The 19,592-nt window shown below is 52.0% G+C and overlaps 6 protein-coding genes across 6 annotated transcripts; 2 read left to right on the top strand and 4 right to left on the bottom strand.

The window, feature by feature from the left end:
* Positions 1-639: 639 nt before the first annotated feature.
* On the top strand, positions 640-4,303 carry ATEG_03679 (uncharacterized protein; the record flags this gene model as incomplete). The annotated part of the gene is made up of 2 exons (XM_001212857.1): positions 640-792; positions 854-4,303. 2 exons carry the CDS (start codon positions 640-642, stop codon positions 4,301-4,303), a joined length of 3,603 nt encoding a protein of 1,200 aa, XP_001212857.1.
* Positions 4,304-4,929: 626 nt separating this feature from the next.
* Positions 4,930-5,957, bottom strand: ATEG_03678 (SUR7/PalI family protein; the record flags this gene model as incomplete). The annotated part of the gene is made up of 2 exons (XM_001212856.1): positions 4,930-5,766; positions 5,820-5,957. The coding sequence occupies 2 exons, from the start codon at positions 5,955-5,957 to the stop codon at positions 4,930-4,932; spliced, it is 975 nt and encodes a 324-aa protein (XP_001212856.1).
* A 1,521-nt stretch (positions 5,958-7,478) lies between these two features.
* Positions 7,479-8,740, bottom strand: ATEG_03677 (glycoside hydrolase family 5 protein; the record flags this gene model as incomplete). Its single annotated transcript, XM_001212855.1, has 4 exons — positions 7,479-8,059; positions 8,211-8,250; positions 8,329-8,597; positions 8,653-8,740. The coding sequence occupies 4 exons, from the start codon at positions 8,738-8,740 to the stop codon at positions 7,479-7,481; spliced, it is 978 nt and encodes a 325-aa protein (XP_001212855.1).
* An 820-nt stretch (positions 8,741-9,560) lies between these two features.
* On the bottom strand, positions 9,561-10,656 carry ATEG_03676 (SGNH/GDSL hydrolase family protein; the record flags this gene model as incomplete). The annotated part of the gene is made up of 5 exons (XM_001212854.1): positions 9,561-9,764; positions 9,820-10,075; positions 10,134-10,380; positions 10,431-10,513; positions 10,583-10,656. The coding sequence occupies 5 exons, from the start codon at positions 10,654-10,656 to the stop codon at positions 9,561-9,563; spliced, it is 864 nt and encodes a 287-aa protein (XP_001212854.1).
* A 667-nt stretch (positions 10,657-11,323) lies between these two features.
* On the bottom strand, positions 11,324-14,895 carry ATEG_03675 (tRNA (34-2'-O)-methyltransferase regulator RTT10; the record flags this gene model as incomplete). The annotated part of the gene is made up of 3 exons (XM_001212853.1): positions 11,324-12,061; positions 12,113-14,827; positions 14,878-14,895. 3 exons carry the CDS (start codon positions 14,893-14,895, stop codon positions 11,324-11,326), a joined length of 3,471 nt encoding a protein of 1,156 aa, XP_001212853.1.
* A 398-nt stretch (positions 14,896-15,293) lies between these two features.
* ATEG_03674 (ssDNA endodeoxyribonuclease RAD2) lies at positions 15,294-19,007 on the top strand (the record flags this gene model as incomplete). Its single annotated transcript, XM_001212852.1, has 2 exons — positions 15,294-18,669; positions 18,988-19,007. The coding sequence occupies 2 exons, from the start codon at positions 15,294-15,296 to the stop codon at positions 19,005-19,007; spliced, it is 3,396 nt and encodes a 1,131-aa protein (XP_001212852.1).
* Between the last annotated feature and the right edge of the window lie 585 nt (positions 19,008-19,592).

Below are 19,592 nucleotides of genomic sequence, written 5' to 3'. Positions count from 1 at the left end.
ACATGAAAAGACCTAGTTTAGAGGGAACAAGCGGTGGCGAGCATTCGTGATATTACCAGCGGAGGAGCTCCGATGATTGGGGTGAGCGACTAGTCGTCGGAGGACGTGAAGAGGCGTGCAACAAGAAGAGATGCGATAATCACTTGACTCGACATCCTCCAGGGGTAGATGAGAATATATATCTTTTGAATCCGCTGGTGGTGAGGGGGCGTCAGGTTTGACGCGTGGAGATCGATAGTATTTACAAGGAACAGTGCAGACAAGGTGCTTGTCTTGCATGTGCTGCTGCTGCCCAATGACGTGGTTGTGGCACAGCCCCTCCCCTCTGTGGCTGGTGCAGATCCCGTGGGCGGTGAGGCGCGTCGTTTCTGCGCGTCGCTCATTAAATTAATCGATGGGGATATCTAGATCGCAGGATCGCGACAAATAACACGGATGGTCATCTGAATTGAGTTGCAGCTCTCTTCAGGGGTAGCCTGGCAACTGCGGTTTGCAATTCTACGACTGTCGCTTCCACCCGATCCAGTTTCTTTCACCGTTTCTTTACCTGTGTGACTTGTCCTGAGACATTAGCCCTCAACCGTTCTAATATGATGCTTCCGACTTATCCTACCGACAAAGCTCTCCTTCAATTCCGCAATGGGGTCCCAAGAACCACACTGGATAGCTCCTCTAGTTGAAGGATGTCTTTCTACCTTCTGCGACGGAGGGTCGGTGGGGCCTAACATCGAAAATAATGGCCAAACCCTCCGTTTCACAATCCGGTCTCCGCAGTACGCTTTGATCAACAATGTGAGAATCCCCGGGCTTGGATGTGCTCTTCTTTCAGCTGATATATTATTTTTACCTTCAGGTGACCGAAGGCGAAAGACCTGTGCCAAATCTCACTGACTCGAAGACGCAAATCGATGCCAGCTTGTCTCAGGACTCCCTCGACCTATACCGAAAGCAATCTCCCGATAAACCGCTTAACAAAGATGTGAAGGGCAGCACCATTGTACTATATGACTTCGACGTGGTCTTCGACTACGCCAGCTCCCAGCCCAGTGCCCATCTTTACGTCAAGAGTTTCGCGATCGCTTGGGAGAGAGGCAGATTCAAAGGACCACCACTGGGCAGAAAACTGAAGAAGCATCCATCTACAGCACATGCGATCGGAAAAGCTTTGGCGAAATTGAGGGAGCCGGCTCCCAAATCCGCCTGCAGGGAAACATTGAACCACCATATATCACAGCCTAATGAAACGCCCTATAAACTTCCTACGCAACATTTTACGCAATCTCAAACCCAGGCGCAAACCCAGGCACCTCTGATACTGGACTCTGAGTTTGAGCACATTGATCATCATCTCAGTCATGGTGGGCCGTCGACGGACAGCTTGCTAGGGTATCTGGCACCTGGTACAACTGCAATCGGGAATACCGGGGACCTCAATATCGCACAATCAGCGAACGGACAGACTCTTGATCAAAAGGGTACTGAAGATGAGATCAGTAGCCAACCTTGCTCTCAACCCGAAATCTCGGGATACACTAGTCCGAGTCCTGCACACGACTTACATCATTCAGCGCCGCCAATCTCTCCACCTGAATCAACGCGCCCACTTGCGCAACCTCATGCGCAGCCAGGAGGCGAACATGTCATCCTTGGAGAAGATGAAGAAATGGAAAAGGACATCAAGCCAGGAGCAAAGACAGCTGTTGAAAAAGAGCCCTCTGACACACCAGTAACGCAACCCGCCGGACAAAGCCATACTGAACACTCTACGGAACAAACTCCACGCTCGAATCAGAAGACTAACATCACAGCACAAATAGCTAGGCTTGAGCCAGATCAGACGCAGGCCGACCCCTGGAGTGGAATGCGATGGATTCGCAAGTCAGACATCACGGTACCAAGTAACCAACAACAATTCTTTGAACGAGAAGCGCGTATATGGGTCCCTCCTCCTCTTGGAGAGGAACTACCCCGAGCATGTGTGCCTCCAGCGCTGTTGTCTCAGTGGAATCGCATCGCCCTGAAAAGGGCTCGCTCTAGCGCAGAGAAGCAACCCACACCTGTACCGACACAGGACATGTCACCAGAACCCGCTGAGCATAGCTCTGTCACTCCGGAGCTAAGCCCAACCCCAGACGATGGAACTCCGCTTCCATGGGATCGAAGTCCGTCTGCGCATTTAACTAGTCGCCGAGCCCTTCCCGACGACAGTAGCCCTGTTAGGCCAAGGCCGAAGCAGATGTCTCCGAAAATGCAGGTACGAGAACCTAGAACGCAGGTAGACGGGTCGCAGACGGATGCACCTGTCGAATCCCCGACCACAAAACCCGCAAAGATGGATGATAGTCGTGTAGTTCCTGGCTTTTCGTTGGAGAAGGATCCCATCGAGGGACATGAAAGCGGTGCGGATGGCTTTGCTCCTGATCAGACCGGTGAAAGGGCTTCCAGTGCGACTCGTCAACCCGAATCTGATGACGAGAGCGAGGATTCGGTGATGGACACCTCTGTTCCCTGTCCACTTGTCGGTTCCTCCCAAGCATATCTTGCCAGCCAGTCGGACCAAGGAGTCAGCAGCTCTGGTCCTTCTCTCCCGGCGGCGCCATTACAAGAGCGAGTACAAGTCACAGAGACCCCCGCGCCCAACCACCGTCATCGTATTCACTTGATGGAGCAGGCCAAGGACGATCGAAAGGAACATCACGGCCCATTGCCCGCGGAGAGCAAATCTTCGTCGCAATCACGTATCTTCAACACGTACGCGACCCATGACAGTGCACAGACAGGCACACGGAATACACCACAAGCCTCCCAGGCCGATGGCGACAGTCAGCACATCGATATCATGGGAACACAATTGAGTAACGTGGCCTGGTCTACGCAGGATCGGCTGCCAATCTCGTCTTCCGCGATACCAAACTCCACGTACCAGTCAGACGCTTCATCGAAGCCCTTTTCGTCTCATGACGAGATGATCTCGTCCATTGAGGCGGATGAGAAAATTCCGACCGCGTTCGACGGCTCCGCGCCTGATATAAGCATGCAAAGTATGGCCCCGTCGCCATTGAAACGGCCAGCCTCTGGCGAAGCCCCGCCTACTGCAAAGCGCCAGAGACCAAGCAAGGACAGTTCACGGAGGCGGGAGTCAACCCTACCCACCGTCGACATCGTCTCGCGTCGAGAGAGCTATATCAGTCACACTGACGACTGCGCGGAGGCCCAGAGAGTGTTTGAAAAGTTTCGAAATGACTATCCGAGCTATGTGGGAGACTTTGCGCACTTCACGGAGTTGTGCTCCAAGCTCCACGCTCTCCGCTCGCGGGGATGCCTGACGAGATCGTTCTTGTGGGACGACTTCATCATCAAGCATTTGGAGGTCTACACGCCGTATCGTGAAGAACATCTCTCAACGGAGACCAAGGTCCCTCCATACGAAGATTTCTTTCTGTCCAACTACAGCAAGCCGTCGTACAAGAAGCGAAGCCTTACAGCTGGTGGGATCGAAAAGGCTACATCACAATACATCTCCGCTACCACCTCCAGGAATGCGATGGATACGTCGCCGCTTCGCAATGAAGCAAACACTCCATTCACCGGCAGTCTCGAAAAGGCTACATCGCAATACGTCTCCGCTAGCGCCTCGAACAGCGTGATGGATACATCGCCGCTACGCAAAGAAGCAAGCACTTCATTCACCGGCAGCCTTGTAGCCAAGTTCTCCGAATTTCATGCGCACTCCCTCGGCCCTGAACCTCCAAGCACGGCATCTAATCACGATGCGGACCGCATGTCCGTCTCCAAGTCCTCTCCCGTTCCACAAGACGAGCCCTCCCAGCGGACTCCGGCGGTTCGAGAAGACAGCCCCGATTCCGACAACGAACTGTTTGTCAGGGCAGACTCCCCAGACACCCCCGTTCCCCCGCCGGCCAACCCCAGCCACGAACAGCGCGGCCCCGGTCCTGTCATCCCGGAAACAGAAAGCGAAAGGGACACCGAGAGCGAGAGCGAAAGTGAAGACGAACACGAAAGCAACGAGGACGTCGACATGATGGACGAAACCCACGAGACCGCTAGTCTCGAACTCGGCGAGGGAGAAGAGTCTGACAGCGAGAACGAAAACTGGTTCGTCTCGCTCAGGCATATTCGCGACCCCGGCGAGGGGTGGTGGGACGATCCGAACACTCCTCTGAAAAAATGGGCAAGGGAGGATCAGAATGTCCGGAGCGAGCGTGTGTTTCGCCGTGGCTGGGCTCAGATGCCCGTTGACGAGAAAGGAGTCATTCAACCGTGGCTGTTGGGGTTGAAATGATGTCTGGTATCCATTCTCAGTTCCTTGGCGGGTACATATTTTTTCATTTTCCCCCGTGTGCGCCAAATCTTCTGTTCCTGTTGTTATAATAGCTTTTTCTCTTGTCTTTTTGATTGATGGTGGTACATGATATCCCGAGAACGGCGTTCTGAGATTCGGTTTCAACACGCAATTTGTGACTGGGTCTTCATATCTCGGCAACGTGCTTGTCTAGTAATGTTCCAATCCTATTGTGGAAGGACCAACGGTGAATGAACAATCGTTACTAAATACTTTCCAAGCAGCCTCGTGGACTTGTAGTCATTTGGGGAGAGTATTCGTGCAAGCAGGTTTAATCCAGACCCAATTCGTTTATTGAAATTGTTCATTCCATGACAAAGGAGGGTATCTAGCTAAACAGTAGACGTCTATATCCATGATAAAACAGCAGACCGAATGCAAAGCCGACAAATACAATACAAGGCCAAATAGATGTCCGCGATGAATCATGCATATGTTGCAAATGGCATTATTGTCGTGAAGGAGCACGTTCCCTTCCGATAGGGGAGAGTTCATTCGGCTCAAGATTTTCCTTTTTCTTTTTTTTTTGGATTTTATTGGGGTTTTCTTGATTCTCGTCGAGCCATTTAGACGTGACGGAAAGGCTCATAGGCATTCGTTCTTTGGGCGTTGGCCGGAGCAGGAGGGTAAGAAGTGTTCTGGGGAGCGGTTCCGTAAGGGCCCAGGGGCTCGTAGGTGTAGGGAGCCTTTTCAGCGGTCACACCACGGGTAGCGCCCTTATTGCGGTGGTTGTAGGGAGAGCGACCGGAGCAGCAGCAGGTGCTGATCATCCAGAAGAGGCCGGCAGCGAGGGAAAAGGCGACGGCCAACCAGGTGGCGACATACATGTTCTTTCCCATGGTGCCCACGATACCCGCGGTCTTTAGCTTCTTATTGAAGACACCGGCCATGACAGCAAACAGGGCGGTGGAAGTGGCCGAGGCGGCGGCGGTGAAGAGGAAGGCGACGATGGCGACGAGAGTGGTGACACAGCTACCCCAGCGGCTGCAGATGGCGAAGACACCGACGACGAGCTCGACAACCGTGGCGATGAAGGCGATTATGTAGGCGACGAACATCCACTTGGAGACGTTCTTGTAGATGTTGAGGGTCTTCTCAAGGCCATCGGGGAGGGCATTCTCAAGACCGGACTCCTCCAAGTTCCACACGTCGAGGGGGTTGAACCAGAACATGGACTCGGGCTTGGAGCAGTTGGAGACGTTGTATTTGTGGTCGTTGATATTTCCGTCACAGTAGCCCCACAGACCGATGGTGTAGAAATCCTTCAGATCAAACGATTTCTCCACCTCCTGGAGAGCGGACTGGATATCACCATCGCTAACGCTGACACCGGCATCCTCCAATGCGTTCGTGACTTCAGAGGTGACGGATGATGAGTTTGATGTGATGTTTTGCAGGTTGGCCTGATCAGTCAGTCAGAGGCTGGAAATGCGCTAAAGACGCGGGAAATACATACGCGGAAGAAGTATAGATCGTTGAGTGTGCCGGAGTTGGCGTTTGTGCAGCCCAGCCCTACCATGATGATGCATACTAGTGAAGCGATGGTGAGGGCGTAGGGAGTAAGGATGCAGAGAAATCGACCGCCTTTACCCATGGTGATGACGTATTTGTTGATGGTAAGTGATGTGTGTTGGTTGGGGGTTGTATAGTCGGATCGGAGATATGTGGTAGAATCGGGAGGAGGGAAAGACTGGAGAACGGGAGATGATGAGGTAGAAGAAGACGTATGATCGAGGATAGAGGATGATGGAGGGAAGGAAGATAATAAATAATACTCCGTCCTCTGTGGCTGCCGATCAGTTGTGCCTTCCCGAAAAAGACTCTCAGGCCGCCATCTGCTGAATTGGGGAGGCGCAGTCGCAGTCACGATCGACGGGCCAATCAGCGACAGTCACCGCCACGCAGGAGTCCTTATGTAAGCGGTGCCTGTTTCTATTCTGGGCGGGCGTCGTTCCCACCGCAACTCAGTTTTCCTCGTTGTGTCCGCGTGGCGGAGACTCTCCGGGAGCTATCCAGCCCTATCGCCACGTCATATGAGGCTGGGGGTTCCAGCATACGCGTCCTCTTTCGCACAGTAGACTAGTGGATCCGAGTTTTCTTCTTTAGTGTGCTTTTGAGGATGTCTCTGTTATTCTCTGCAGCCCACAAAGATTAATATTCCAGGCATCTAGACTAGCCAGAATAGAATTGTTCTTGCAATCTCGATTGTAATCAATGCGAATAAAGTTGAAACTGGTCGTATTCCCCAGGTGGATCACACTCGTTTTGTCTAGACACAACACAGCCCGATAACAGGCTTCTCCATTTCCTGCTTGACTGATTGAAATGAGCATTGGACGATCGTAGCCTGAATTGGATTGAACCAGAGTACAGCCTCGTTGCCAAGACCTCCTCCCCGTCTGGCCCGTTGGCTCGGAAAAAGTCAATCCATTCCATACTACGGAGTATTATGTAGGAGTAGTAGACTCTGCTAGGGGCATTCCAGTCTTTCTGGAATAGTTCAGTCATGAATGTATTAGATATGCATGTGGATGACTATAGTCTACCTCATATAAATAGTCTCTTCATTTGACTTAGTATCGACCTTTGATACATCAGAGGATCGTTGGTTGGCAGCATGATCATCTGAACCATCAAACCCTGCTACTAGTACTACTATTTTGGTCATCGGTTGGTTCCAAACGAGCACATCAAGATTACGTCCGAAGCTCTTAGGCATCTCTATTTCATGATGTCCTGATTAGGGTACTCCGTGCGCTCGTACTCCGGACACTTTATTTAGACACCCCACCCGATCAAAGACTTGCCAGAAAAGTCCACTGCATGCAAGACGTGCACGACTCGGTGGGTCTGCGTCGCCTCTGGGGCTTTGCCGGACCTCCCACGTAACAAGTATATCGTGACGAACCTCTATCAAAGCCACCTTATGGGGTAGATTGATAAACGTCTGCCTACTTACGTGCCTTCATTCTTGTGGCGACTCCATATACAATTCTTGATTGGCTTATTCGCACCACATATGTACATTGCAGACGGTCACCCCACATTCCTCTCTCCTACCCAGCCCACGTCCCCTCAACTCTACAGAATACAACGGTAGACACTGCTCTAACATCTAAGCAACCATAAACGGCTGCACAACGTCCAGCATGCCAGTGTACGCCGGTCCGCTCGGAGGCTCCATGTTAAACATGTAGTCAGCCCACCAGGGACCAGCCGCCCACCAGACCGCGCCCGTCCACACATCAGTGTTGTTCGACAGGTAGTTGAGCATGCCCGTCACCGCGGTGCGGCACACATCATTGCTGGCCCCGGCAAACTCGCCGATGATGCCCTTCTTACCGTTGCTCCGGAGCCACTGCGTCGCCGAGCTCACGCGCTCCTGGCCGATCGTGCCCGACACGCACGTCTCCGACGTGCCGGAGCTGTCCGAGTCCAGGTACTGGTGCATCTCGTAGATGATCTTGTCCTGGGGGTCGGTCAGGGCCTTCATGTTGTCGTTGACGTCGACCCAGCTCCATGCGCCGCTCCACTGGTTGCCCTCCACGAAGATGTATTGTTCCGTCGCGCCGGCGGCGCGGATGCCGTCGATGGCGGCCTGGTTCAGGTTCAAAACCAGTTCCTGGTCCATGGTGTTGTACTCGTTGTCTGGGGCGTCAGGATCGACATGCTGCGAATCGGCTTGTAGGCTGATGACTTACTGGTGTCAAAGATGACCTTGTTGTTGTCCTTGAACTTGCCTGCGAGGTTCTCCCAGAAGGTCTGGGAAGTCAGACGTGCTGGTGATGATTTCGTTGTTACTGCACCTTGTTAGTTGCACATCCACGACCCCATGCAGGGCACTCACAATCGTCCATAGTTGTGGGGATCAAGGATGGCATGGGCGCCTGCCTGGTTCACGGCATCCACGGTCTACAGTCTGTTAGACACCAGCATTTGATTCTCGACGGACGCTTAAGACTTACCGCGGTCAAATTGGCCAGGTAATCCTCGTTGTAGGCACCCGTCATGCCATCCGGTGTCAATCGCTCCATCTTGAACTGGACCCGGAAGATGTTCATTCCGGCTTTCGCCAGGGTGCTGATCGCAGAGGGTTCAGGCCAGATGTAATCGGTTCCCTTAGAGCAGAAGCGCGGATTAGTATCATAAAGTCTGCGTCTCGGTTTGGGACATACATAGACCCCGGGAAGGTTGTTTTCGCCGAACTCGGCTCCAGATTCATTGACACCAAACCCTGGCAAAGTCAGTATTATTTCCGACAGAAATTTTCTACCAGAACGGCCACCAACACTGGAAGGGAGATGCCCTCTTTCGGTGGTGAGGGACGGCCATCGCAGATCCCGCCGCGACGGCGACCAGCATCGCACTCAACTTCATAGTCAAAAAGAAAGGTAGTATAGACAAGTACCAGAATGTAAAAAGCCTAAGGAGCGACAGGATCTGGGCTGCTGGCTATCGATCCCTCGCGGGAATAGGGCTGGATTTATAGAAGCGCCCGCACGCCCAAGGCTTGTTGCCAGCCAGGTACACGGAAACAGCCTAACCCCAAAGCCACGATCCATAGTTTGATTAGGATCATGAGATTTCCCTGATATGCTCCATCGCTCGGTGGCTTCGCTCCACTGATTCGTGGGAGGAGTTTGATTGAAACGTCCAAATGGGGGTTGATGGGGATGTGTCTCGGGGTTTCGGACCGTCAACGATGACAAGCAGGTACGGAGTAGTGGAAACTGCTGAAAGGGTGCTGTTTGTCCTCATAGAGAACAATGCGCGATGATCCACCGGAGCTCGCGCAGAAACAGTGGTGGAATCAGAGTGCCGCATGCAGGACACTATGCCAACTTCTCCGCCTTGGCAGCTGGGATGAAACAACCGCGGAGATGAAGTGGCCGTCGTCTGAGGAAGATCGACGGTGCGGGGATCTGGGCTGGTATTGATGCCGGTAGTGGCATCCGTGACAGTAAAGGCATTGATTGACATGGACTAGTGAGTTGCATGATATTGGTAGGTCGTGTAGTACTACGAGACATCCATTTGAGTATATCCAACAGGCATACACTAGTATGAAATCGTTATTATCTCTCAGGATACTACTCCCCCCAATGTAGTCTACAAGCTATACATTACACTCGAAATTAGTAAAACAAGGTATATTGAATTCAAGCTAAAGCTACGTATATATCAACAACCATGTTGATTACCACGCGCCCAAAGGCGCCAGAACCTGCTTCATATCATCCGCCTGGAGCTCATGATACTTGGCCGAAGGATGGTAGTTATTCCACCAGATGCACGAAGTGCCATCCTCGTTGATGCATGTCGCGTCGGGGAATCCGTATTCCACGGGGCTGTCCAGGACCTTGGTCATGAACGACCAGGAGTCATAGAGGACGGCGGTGACCTGTGCGCCGCACATTAATACAATCTCATCTGGCAATAGCATTAGGAAAGCTTACATCGGTGTGGTTAGCCTTGAACCCGTCAACCATATCCTTGAGCTGCGTGTTATACACCGACAAATACGCGGCGTGCTGTTGGACCGTCGCATCGCCCTGGTCCAGGAATAACGGGCTCCGTCCGGTAGGCGGTACATTGAGTACGAGGAACTTGCGGGCGCCGGAGTCATAGAGCCCCTGGATGAGCGACCCGAGTCGTGAGATCAACCGCGGGACGAAGGTGTCTGCATCGGTTTGCCAGAACGCATTGCCGACGCTGTATCTCGTTAGCCGCAGTTGCACAGGTCAACTCCACAGGATAAAATAATGCATACTCGTTAACTCCAATCCAGATGCCAAACACGGCACTCGCCGAAGTCCACGGCGCGGACGCAGGCTTGCTTGCATAGTTATCCTCGAAGACGCCCACCTGCGACACCAGATCGTCGGGGTAGCCCTCCATGATGGTGTTGTCGATGGTCGCACCGCCGACGGCCAGGTTGTAGTTCAGAATAAGCGAGGAGTTCTCCTTGGTGGTTAGAAAGCCAACCCAATTTTCACCGCCAGTTGTTGTGCCGGTTCCTGGTCCGTATGAGCTTCGATCGTGCAGATGCGGACTGGGAGATGCTCACCCAGTGCAGGATTCCCCATGGGATTCGACGGGGATGGTTGAGTCCCCGACGCGCTGAACCCAGTCTGCGAATACGAATCACCACTGTGCTTGTTTAATTAGCACGCTCGTCTGCTTTGCCAGACGGCGCCTGAGACGGATGGGAGAACATACAATGAGAAGAAGTACGTGAGGTTCGAGGCACGCAGCCAAGGCCTGGCAGCAGCCATGGAGGCCGTACTGGCCATGATCCAAGGAATGTAGAACTTCATGGTAAGTCAATCCAGGTACAGCTGATAGACAAGTGTTAGGGATATCTGCTTCTCCAGGTTTCTCATTTTATGCACATGAGATGCAGCGGCCTTATATAAGGCTACCCTCGTCGCCGCAGAAGGTGTCACAGAATGTCCGCGGTGTCAATGCATGCATCAGGGTTTGAGGGTCCTTGGCGTGAGAAGCAGTCCCTGTTGACTTAGGCCTCATAACCAGCCTAGGCAATGCAGGCCATATTGGGATTGATTACCCCTTAACCACCGAACGCCGCAGACGTGAACAGATCCGCTCGATTCTTCAGACGTGTCGATGGTGGAATGTATTTCACCGACGATGATCGCGGCCCTACATACACGTTTGCGGGGTAAATGGCCGGCTAATTGTGCAGCGCGTTCGTTGACGATCTCGATCATCGTGGAGCAGCGATGAAACAGTCGACAGGGAGCTATGCCGTTTTGGCCACGGTATACCGGCATGTCCAGATCATTCGATGCTTGTTTGTCTCCTGAGAGACTTGCATGGTTTTAACGTGGGTCTTTGCAGAATATATACAATTGTGGATGTCGGCGCCACTCTCAGACCGTCTAGTCTAATTTTTATACACCATATACACAAGCATAACATCGTAACCCACATAAACAATCAATCCTGTTGAACTTCAAACACGTCTATCCCAACTCCACCCACAATCAACTTAGACACGCCCATCTCGTCACGGATCACATCCAGAGACGACAGATCAGCCACCGCAGTGTACCGGTCGAATGTGTTTATCACCCGCACACCCTCCGGGCTGTTCTTCCTAGAGTCCACTTCGACACTCCAGATCTTTACCTGTTGATCATTTCCGGAGGAAGCAACGGTCAGCTGCAGAACAGCACTGTCATCCTTGGATTCGTGTTTTTCGAGTACTTTCAGCGTCGAGACGCATGCAGCATGAGCATCCGGGATGCGAACTGTGCATGCTTCGCTGGAAGCTTCGGTGTTCGAGAAGTCCGTGCGCAGAATTGAGAATGTCAGCGCATTATCATCCCCACCCGCCACGATCAAAGAAGCTGTCATCGAGATCTCCACGATCTCTAGTGTCTTGATGCTGTTCGAATGGATCTGGAACCGGTTTTCGCAGGTGATGTTCTCAGCCGTGCCGGTTATGGTTCGTATGGGTTGCTTAGGGCGTAAGACAGATGATATTGTGTAGTACGGCTCAATGACCGGAGTTAGGTTCCAAAAAGTGAAATACCCGTCAGTAGACGCCGTTATCAACCCCAGAGAAGAGCCCCGACGCATGAAACGGGCCTGAGTCAAGCAGTTGCTTGTGTACGTCCCTCTTGCGAGCAAGGTAAAGTGCCCCCCATCCGCAGAAGAGGAGTAATGGAAGATCTGTGCAATTAGCAACCATGGCGAGGAGAAAAAGATATCAGGAGAGCTTACCTTGAGCTTTGAGTTGGAATATGTTAGGCAAAGCAAGAAAGCGCCCTCTCCACAGCCTTCATCTACATCCAACACGTCGAAACTCGTAACGCGCAGCTCAGATTTGGAATCTTCCATTGAACTTGAGCATTCCAGATTGGTCGCGAGGCCAAAATAAGGAATTGAACGGACTCTCCAAACGTGAAACTCTTCCATGCCGCCGGATGTGAAAAGAAACCGTCCATCCCGAGACCACCCGACCTCCTGCAATCCGGTTTGATGGTGGTTTATCACCTGCAGGCATTTGGACTGAGACCCATCCAGGGCACACAATCGCAGAATAGTATCCTCGCCCCCTGTGACGAAGATGGGACCAACTTCACTAGTAGGAGAAACGCTCAACGTCTTGATTTCTCTGCCGTGTCCACCAGGTTTAAGGGTGCGCACGGCATCCATCTGAATCGGAAGAGCATTGAACTGTCCCTGGAACCACAGAAACCAACTTGAACCATTCAGAGCAATGCCCGGCTGAAAAGTCCATTGTCGATGTGACCCACCACAGCCAATTCGAGCGATCTCTGTCTGTTGGGACTCATTCCATACTATGAAATCCCTACCAGAGAACCCATAAGTAAGGATATCTTGGGAGGCTTTCTCAACGTAAACACCCTGAACGGTAAAGCTTGTAGGGGGGATCGAGCGATGTACGGTTTTGACAGATATCGTATCCTGTGCATCTTGAGCTTGAATTTCGTGGATGCAGTATTTCCCGTCTCGCCCGCAGGTAATGAAATACTCTTGCAATTCTCCAGGCTTGTCCAAGAACAATGAGCAGGATCCAACGTGAGTCAACGCCTCTCGGTCGTGGACATTTCCATACCACAGGGCTTCTTGAGTGGTGTCCGACTGGGTAACGCGGTAGATCCTAAGATAGCCGTATGCGGATCCGACAACCAAGTACTGGTTGTTATAAGCCAAGGATGCACATGTGATATTAAAATGCTTGAGGTGGGGGAGGGCTATCTGTGTCATCTGCACTTTCAGCTCGGCCTCCTGCGACAACGTGACTGTAAACAGGTCTGCCTTGTCATAGTTGGGGTAGGACACCAGGAAATATAAAACTTTCGGTGATCCAGCTGCGTCCAATTCGCAGCCCAGAGCAAACACCCCCTGCGATAATCGACCGGTGTCGGTAAGCAATGTAATTTCCCTGGTTTTGTCGTTGTATAGTCGAATGGATCCATTTCTGCCAGCAAAAACTACCATGTCGGACTCGGCGAACTTGGACATGAAGCAGAAAGATCGAAGATCTTCTTCAATGGACAAAGTTTCTTTGCGGATGTGCGGCATTGCTGTCCCGCCGTGTATCAAGTCGCATATTTGGATCTCTCCCCGGTGCGTCGTAGCGAGGAAACGGTCTTGGGCAACAAAAGCGAAAGATTTCATGGTTTTGTCCACAGCAGTATCCGACCCTTCGGGGTCTATCGTAGTTCTAATAATGCTGTTCCGATTTGGGAAGATTGCCAATCCATTCTCATTCACACCAATTCGGAAACTTTTCAGACCCCCGTCTGCACCTCCGGTGTAGATGATCGACTCTGATCCAGTGCTGTGGGTATCTAAAGACCATATGTGTTTTCCAGCATGGAGATGATATGAAGTCACTGCACTCAGGTCGAACTTCGTATTTGGTGAAAGGGCAGAGTCCCAAGTAAGATCCCACACCACGCAGGTAGCGTCTTCGCCACTCGACACCAGGCTCAGATTGTTCTGGCTTCCGGCTTGCGTATGGAGGAAATGGACGTTCCAGATGCGTGCCTTGTGGCCAAAAGCACTGGCAATGCAAGACTCCGATCCGAGTTCATCGTCCTTTACGGCCGACGCTGCGCCGAACCCCGTGCTGCGAAGTTCGAAGCCATCCGTCGAATACGCAGACGGATCATGACGCGAGACATGTTCGCAGTCAGAGATGTCCCAGACACGTACAGTGCGGTCGTCACTGCAGCTTGCCAAAAGCCGTGCTGAAGGACGTCCAGGCAGAGCAATCTGCTTCGATATTCTGACTCCGAATACAGACCCTTCGTGACCGGTAAAAAAGTGATGAATCGAACCCACGGCTTCGGAAGGAAAGTCATTCTTCTCGTCCAGGAAGCAAGACCAAACGATGACTTCTCCAAAAACAGTTCCGGCAGCAACTAGTACTTGAGACGATGAGAGAGACACAGCATTAGCGGAATAGAGGAGAGTCTTTACTCCGGCGACCTGCTGCTTGAGGTGGATGCTTTTCGGATATCGTGGATGATCCCCGTTCGTAACATAGAAGCCCAGAACAGCATTGTGGGCAGTTACTCCATAAGCTTTTCCTGCGTCACCACTGGGCTCTGGGGCACAACCGGCCAAGATCCAGTCAGGCGCTCGGTACTCTGCACTTGCAGCTTCAAGGGACACTTCCAGGTCACCTGATGTTCCGTTTGAACAGAGCACGTCTATCAGTCTTAAGGAGTCACCACCCCAAGCGATGATCTGCACGAGAGCCTCTCCCGTGCCACTTTGTCCTTGGTCGATAATGATGTAGCCATGAACATTGTTGCGCCGGAACGTTTTTAGCTGAGCTAATGTCTTTCCATTCTGCTCATCAATGATACGGGTAAAGAGACCTTGACCCTGGAGAATGAGCTTCACACCTCCCAAAGGGAGGACTTTAATCGCTGTTACAGGGAGGCACCCATCAAGATGCTGGTGATTGAGTCAGCCAATGCACATGTCAAAGGGAAGCGGTTACCAACCTCGAGTGAGGAATACATTGGTATAATTCGCGAACATCAGTTCCAGACCTCTCTCAGCGCATTGATACGTCCGAGTTGACAGTGAAGTAAGTCCTCTATCGGCGCCGATGCTTCCCCGCGTGAAGCCTCATCTACAATAATTTCGACTTTCCAGAATTTCTATTGATGGTGCAGCTGATTAGGTAATCAGGTTGGGCTGCGATGCGCTTTTCCTGATACGGCATAATTGGGCACGTGATATCGCGCTCTTGTATTGGGAGTGGCGACGCGGCTCTGTAAGCAGGGCCTCGCGGCGAACGCAACATCTCCCTCGTCTACATACGTGCCTCAATCTTTAATTCTACGCGCTGACCATGTCCTACTGCCATGAGTCCTAAATATCAGAAGCATCCTAACGCTGTCATTCCTGTGCAAGTATGGGTGTCCACGGGCTTTGGGATGTCGTCCAGCCATGCGCTCGACCCATAAAACTGGAAACCCTCAATAGAAAACGCCTAGCGGTTGACGCTTCTATCTGGATCTATCAATTCTTAAAGGCTGTCCGCGACAAGGAAGGAAACGCCCTCCGGAACTCTCACGTTGTTGGCTTTTTCCGTCGCATATGCAAACTGCTCTTCTTCGGAATCAAGCCCGTCTTTGTGTTCGACGGTGGCGCGCCGATCCTGAAACGACAAACCATTGCCGCTAGAAAGAAGCGACGGGAAGGTCGCAGAGAAGATGCAGTGCGAACTGCGGGGAAGCTCCTTGCAGTGCAACTCCAGAGGACTGCAGAAGAGGAAGCGGCCCGGCAAAAGAATCAAGCGTCTAGAAAGGAAGAGGAGGTCCCTGACAACCCGGTTTATGCTGAAGAGGCCTTCATGACCGAAAAAGAAAAGCGGCAAAATCGGACATTCAAGAAAAAAGATGCGTACCATCTCCCAGACCTGCAAGTCTCTCTCGAAGAGATGGGAGCGCCGAATGATCCTCGTATCATGTCCCGGGAGGAGCTTGAGGAGTATGCTCGGCAGTTTCATCAGGGTGAAGATATCAATCTTTATGATTTCTCCAAGATTGATTTCGACAGCCCTTTCTTTCTCAGTCTACCTGCCACCGATCGGTATAACATCCTTAACGCCGCCAGGCTGCGGAGTAGACTGCGTATGGGATACTCCAAAGAGCAGCTGGACAACATGTTTCCTGATCGGATGGCTTTCTCGAAATTCCAGATCGAGCGTGTTAAGGAGAGAAATGATCTTACTCAACGCCTGATGAATATCAATGGTATGAATGGTGAAGAAGCGTTCTACAACTCGGGGCAGCGGATTGCCGGAGAGCGCGGAAGAGAATATGTCCTGGTCAAGGACAGCACTATTGAAGGCGGCTGGGTGTTGGGTGTGGTCGGCAACAAAGATGAGGGCCGTGAAGATAAACCCATCGACGTTGAACAATATGGGAAGCTGGAGATCCTCCCCGAAATAAACAGCGAGTCGGATGACGAAGGCGGCTTCGAAGATGTCCCTATTGAGGGTCTCAATCGCCTTCCCAAGATTCCTCTTCTTCGGGATGGTGTATTTGACGAGTCAATACGACAACAGGTTCAAGCTGGCGCTGCAACGCACCACCTGGATGATGATGCTCTTTTCGTCGAGGGTGACGAATCTCGCACTCGGGTTGGGATTGATGACATTTTCGAAGACAATGAAGATGAGGACCTCCAAAGAGCTATTCAAATGTCGCTAGAGCCGGCGACTTCAAAGCAACACGATGATGACATGCCGGAAATTCGTATAAACCGGGACAATGCACCCGTCCAACAACCTCCGGCAGTGCTGAGTCCCATGTCTGAGAGTGAGGACGACGCGCTGGATTTTGCTGCTGCATTAGCTCAGTCGCGGAGAACGAAGAAACGACCTTCTGACGTTATTGCGTCGCGGCCCACCGTTAGCCATCCTTTTGAAGGGCCGTTGCCTTTCGAGACCTTGAATTACAAACCAGCAAAGAAAGGACAAGCCTCGCAAGAGGTTGATGACAATGCTGGAGGTTTCGAGAAGAAACCGGCCAAGTCAAAGGAGCAAATTCCCTTACCACCCTGGTTCTCTGGGGATACTGCCAACGCCGAGTTCTTCCCTGACAATACGGAAGACAATCCGCTAGAGGCGTACCGTGATCGGACTATGACACCAGATCATGTTTTCCTGAAGGAGCATCGCTCACCCGGTGTCATTGAGCCTGACAAGCGCTCTGAAGTAATTGATTTGGATTCAGACACTGAGTTCAAAGATGATGGTCTAAAATCCTCGGTCTCTGATGAATCAGCTAATGCAGATGTACAAACTTCAACTATATCTGCCTCGCACCAATCAGAGACTACACAAGTTTCTACAACGGAGAAGGTTGGGAACATGAAACCGCAGAGTGATGGGAGCTCCAGCGCGGCGGTTCATGTAGTTGATAGCCCAAGTGTGGTCAAGGCGCCGACGCCGCGTGCTGAACCATCTCCATCCCCAGACTTCGAAGACGTTCCGATGCAACCACAAGAACCCCTTTCCAATGGGATCTCCGCCGACGACGCTCGAGCTACACGCACTGCGGCGTCCCCCTCCCCGGAATTCGAGGACGTCTCTTTGAACCCACAGAACTCGGTTCTTGATTCTGTTCCGGAGCAGAATCAAGCTTCGTTAGCAGTTGACCAGTCAGATAATCTCTTTGTCGAAGATGATGGCTTTTCGGACCCGGAAGATGAAGAACTGATGCGACAGCTTGCGGCTGAAGGTGAAGAACATGTCCGATTCGCAGCAACACTCAATTCTACCTCACAAGCAGAAAGCACTTTCAATTACGAGCAAGAGCTCAAACAATTACGCTCTCAACAGAAGAAGGACCGCAGAGACGCGGACGAGGTTTCTCAGATCATGATCTCGGAGTGCCAACAGCTTCTGACGCTGTTCGGTCTGCCATATATCACGGCCCCTATGGAAGCCGAGGCGCAATGTGCTGAGCTCGTGTCCCTCGGCCTCGTCGACGGGATCATCACCGACGACAGTGATATCTTCCTCTTTGGAGGCACACGCGTGTACAAGAACATGTTCAATCAGAGCAAGTTCGTCGAGTGCTACCTGACGTCTGACCTGGAGAAGGAATACGCCCTTCACCGACGCAAGCTTATCAGCTTCGCCCATCTGCTGGGCAGTGACTACACAGAGGGCATTCCTGGCGTCGGCCCAGTGACAGCGCTGGAAATTCTTACGGAATTTTCGAGCCTGGAGGAGTTCCGGGACTGGTGGTCCCAGGTGCAAATGGGCATGAATGCGAACGATGGTAGCCATGCCGCGTTCTACAAGAAGTTCAAGAAACAAGCCTCGAAGATCTTCTTGCCACCTGCTTTCCCAGACCCTCGCGTGGACGTGGCCTATCTCGAACCCGAGGTCGACTCGGACCCGTCTCCTTTCCAATGGGGTGTGCCCGATCTGCATGGACTACGTAACTACCTGATGGCTACGATTGGGTGGAGTCAGGAACGGACCGATGAGGTCCTGGTGCCGGTGATCCGGGACATGAATCGTCGAGAGCAGGAAGGCACTCAGTCCAACATCACGAGCTTCTTTCAAGGGCCTCAGGGTGCGGGCGCCTTTGCCCCTCGTGCGCGTCGGGGTGGTCCCAGCCGGATGGAGAAGGCGTTTAGTCGCCTGCGGCAGGAAGCCGAGGCAGGGAGCCGCCAGGCTCTGCAGGACGACGAGGCTAGGGATGGTTCCCACGAGGATGGTCCTGCCTCTTCCACACGAGCACGAGGACCAGAGAAAGGTACCAAGCGAGGTACGCGGGATGTTCAGTCGGCTGCAGACGGTGGAGAAGGTGATGATGATTCGACGAGCAAGAAGAGAAAGACCCGACGGAGTAGAAAGAAGTAGACGAGGGGATTGTGCAAAGTTTAAAGCATCGTCATGTAATAGACGTTGAAATAAAAGGCTGGGTTCCCCACCGTTCGTCGCACGATGATGTTGCACTGATCACTAAGCGTCGATATCCGAATGCGGAGAAGCCGATCATCTGGAGACGATTAGGTTGTTATCTAGTGCCGTAGATCTCTATATCTTGCATTCTTGGGTATATGATCTAAGATGTTCTATATAGATCATGTTACATGGTTTTAATGTCTATATAGATACACTACCGACTCTCTTCGCACCCAGTTTTTACCATATATTTTTAGATGAGAGACAGGTCTAAATAAAATTCCTCAAGAAAGCAAAGAAATCCCTCGTAACGATATGTCATAACCGGTTGAGAAAGCGACTCGACAATATTCACGAGGCACGAATCGATGACATCAGAGAGTCTGTCCGATGTTTGGTCCGCCATGACGTTGCCGATCCGATGAAGACCCGAGTACCTTACACCACCCACCAGCACGGCCGATGATCCGTGGGAAGCGGTCATTTGTTCCTTGTCTACCAAGCATTCTACTAGTCAGGGCACTCGGACTAACACCCAGAGACCAGAAATCAGCTCGTCATTATTATTCATCACCGCTGGGAGGGCGTGTCCAAATCGGGTTAGCTCCGCGCAGAGTCTCGACGTCACCGACTGGATGGAGGTTGGGCCCATCGGCCGGCCCATCATCACCATCATCATCATCATCATCATCATCATCATTCTTCATCACCGCGCCCTTCTTTCTTCTTCTCTCCATCCCCCCACCCTTCTTCATCCTCGACTCTTTGTTCTGCTGCTCTACT

Source organism: Aspergillus terreus, genomic scaffold (assembly GCF_000149615.1).
Source record: "Aspergillus terreus NIH2624 scaffold_5 genomic scaffold, whole genome shotgun sequence".
NCBI lineage: Eukaryota > Fungi > Ascomycota > Eurotiomycetes > Eurotiales > Aspergillaceae > Aspergillus > Aspergillus terreus.
This window is presented reverse-complemented; position numbering and strand designations above follow the sequence as displayed.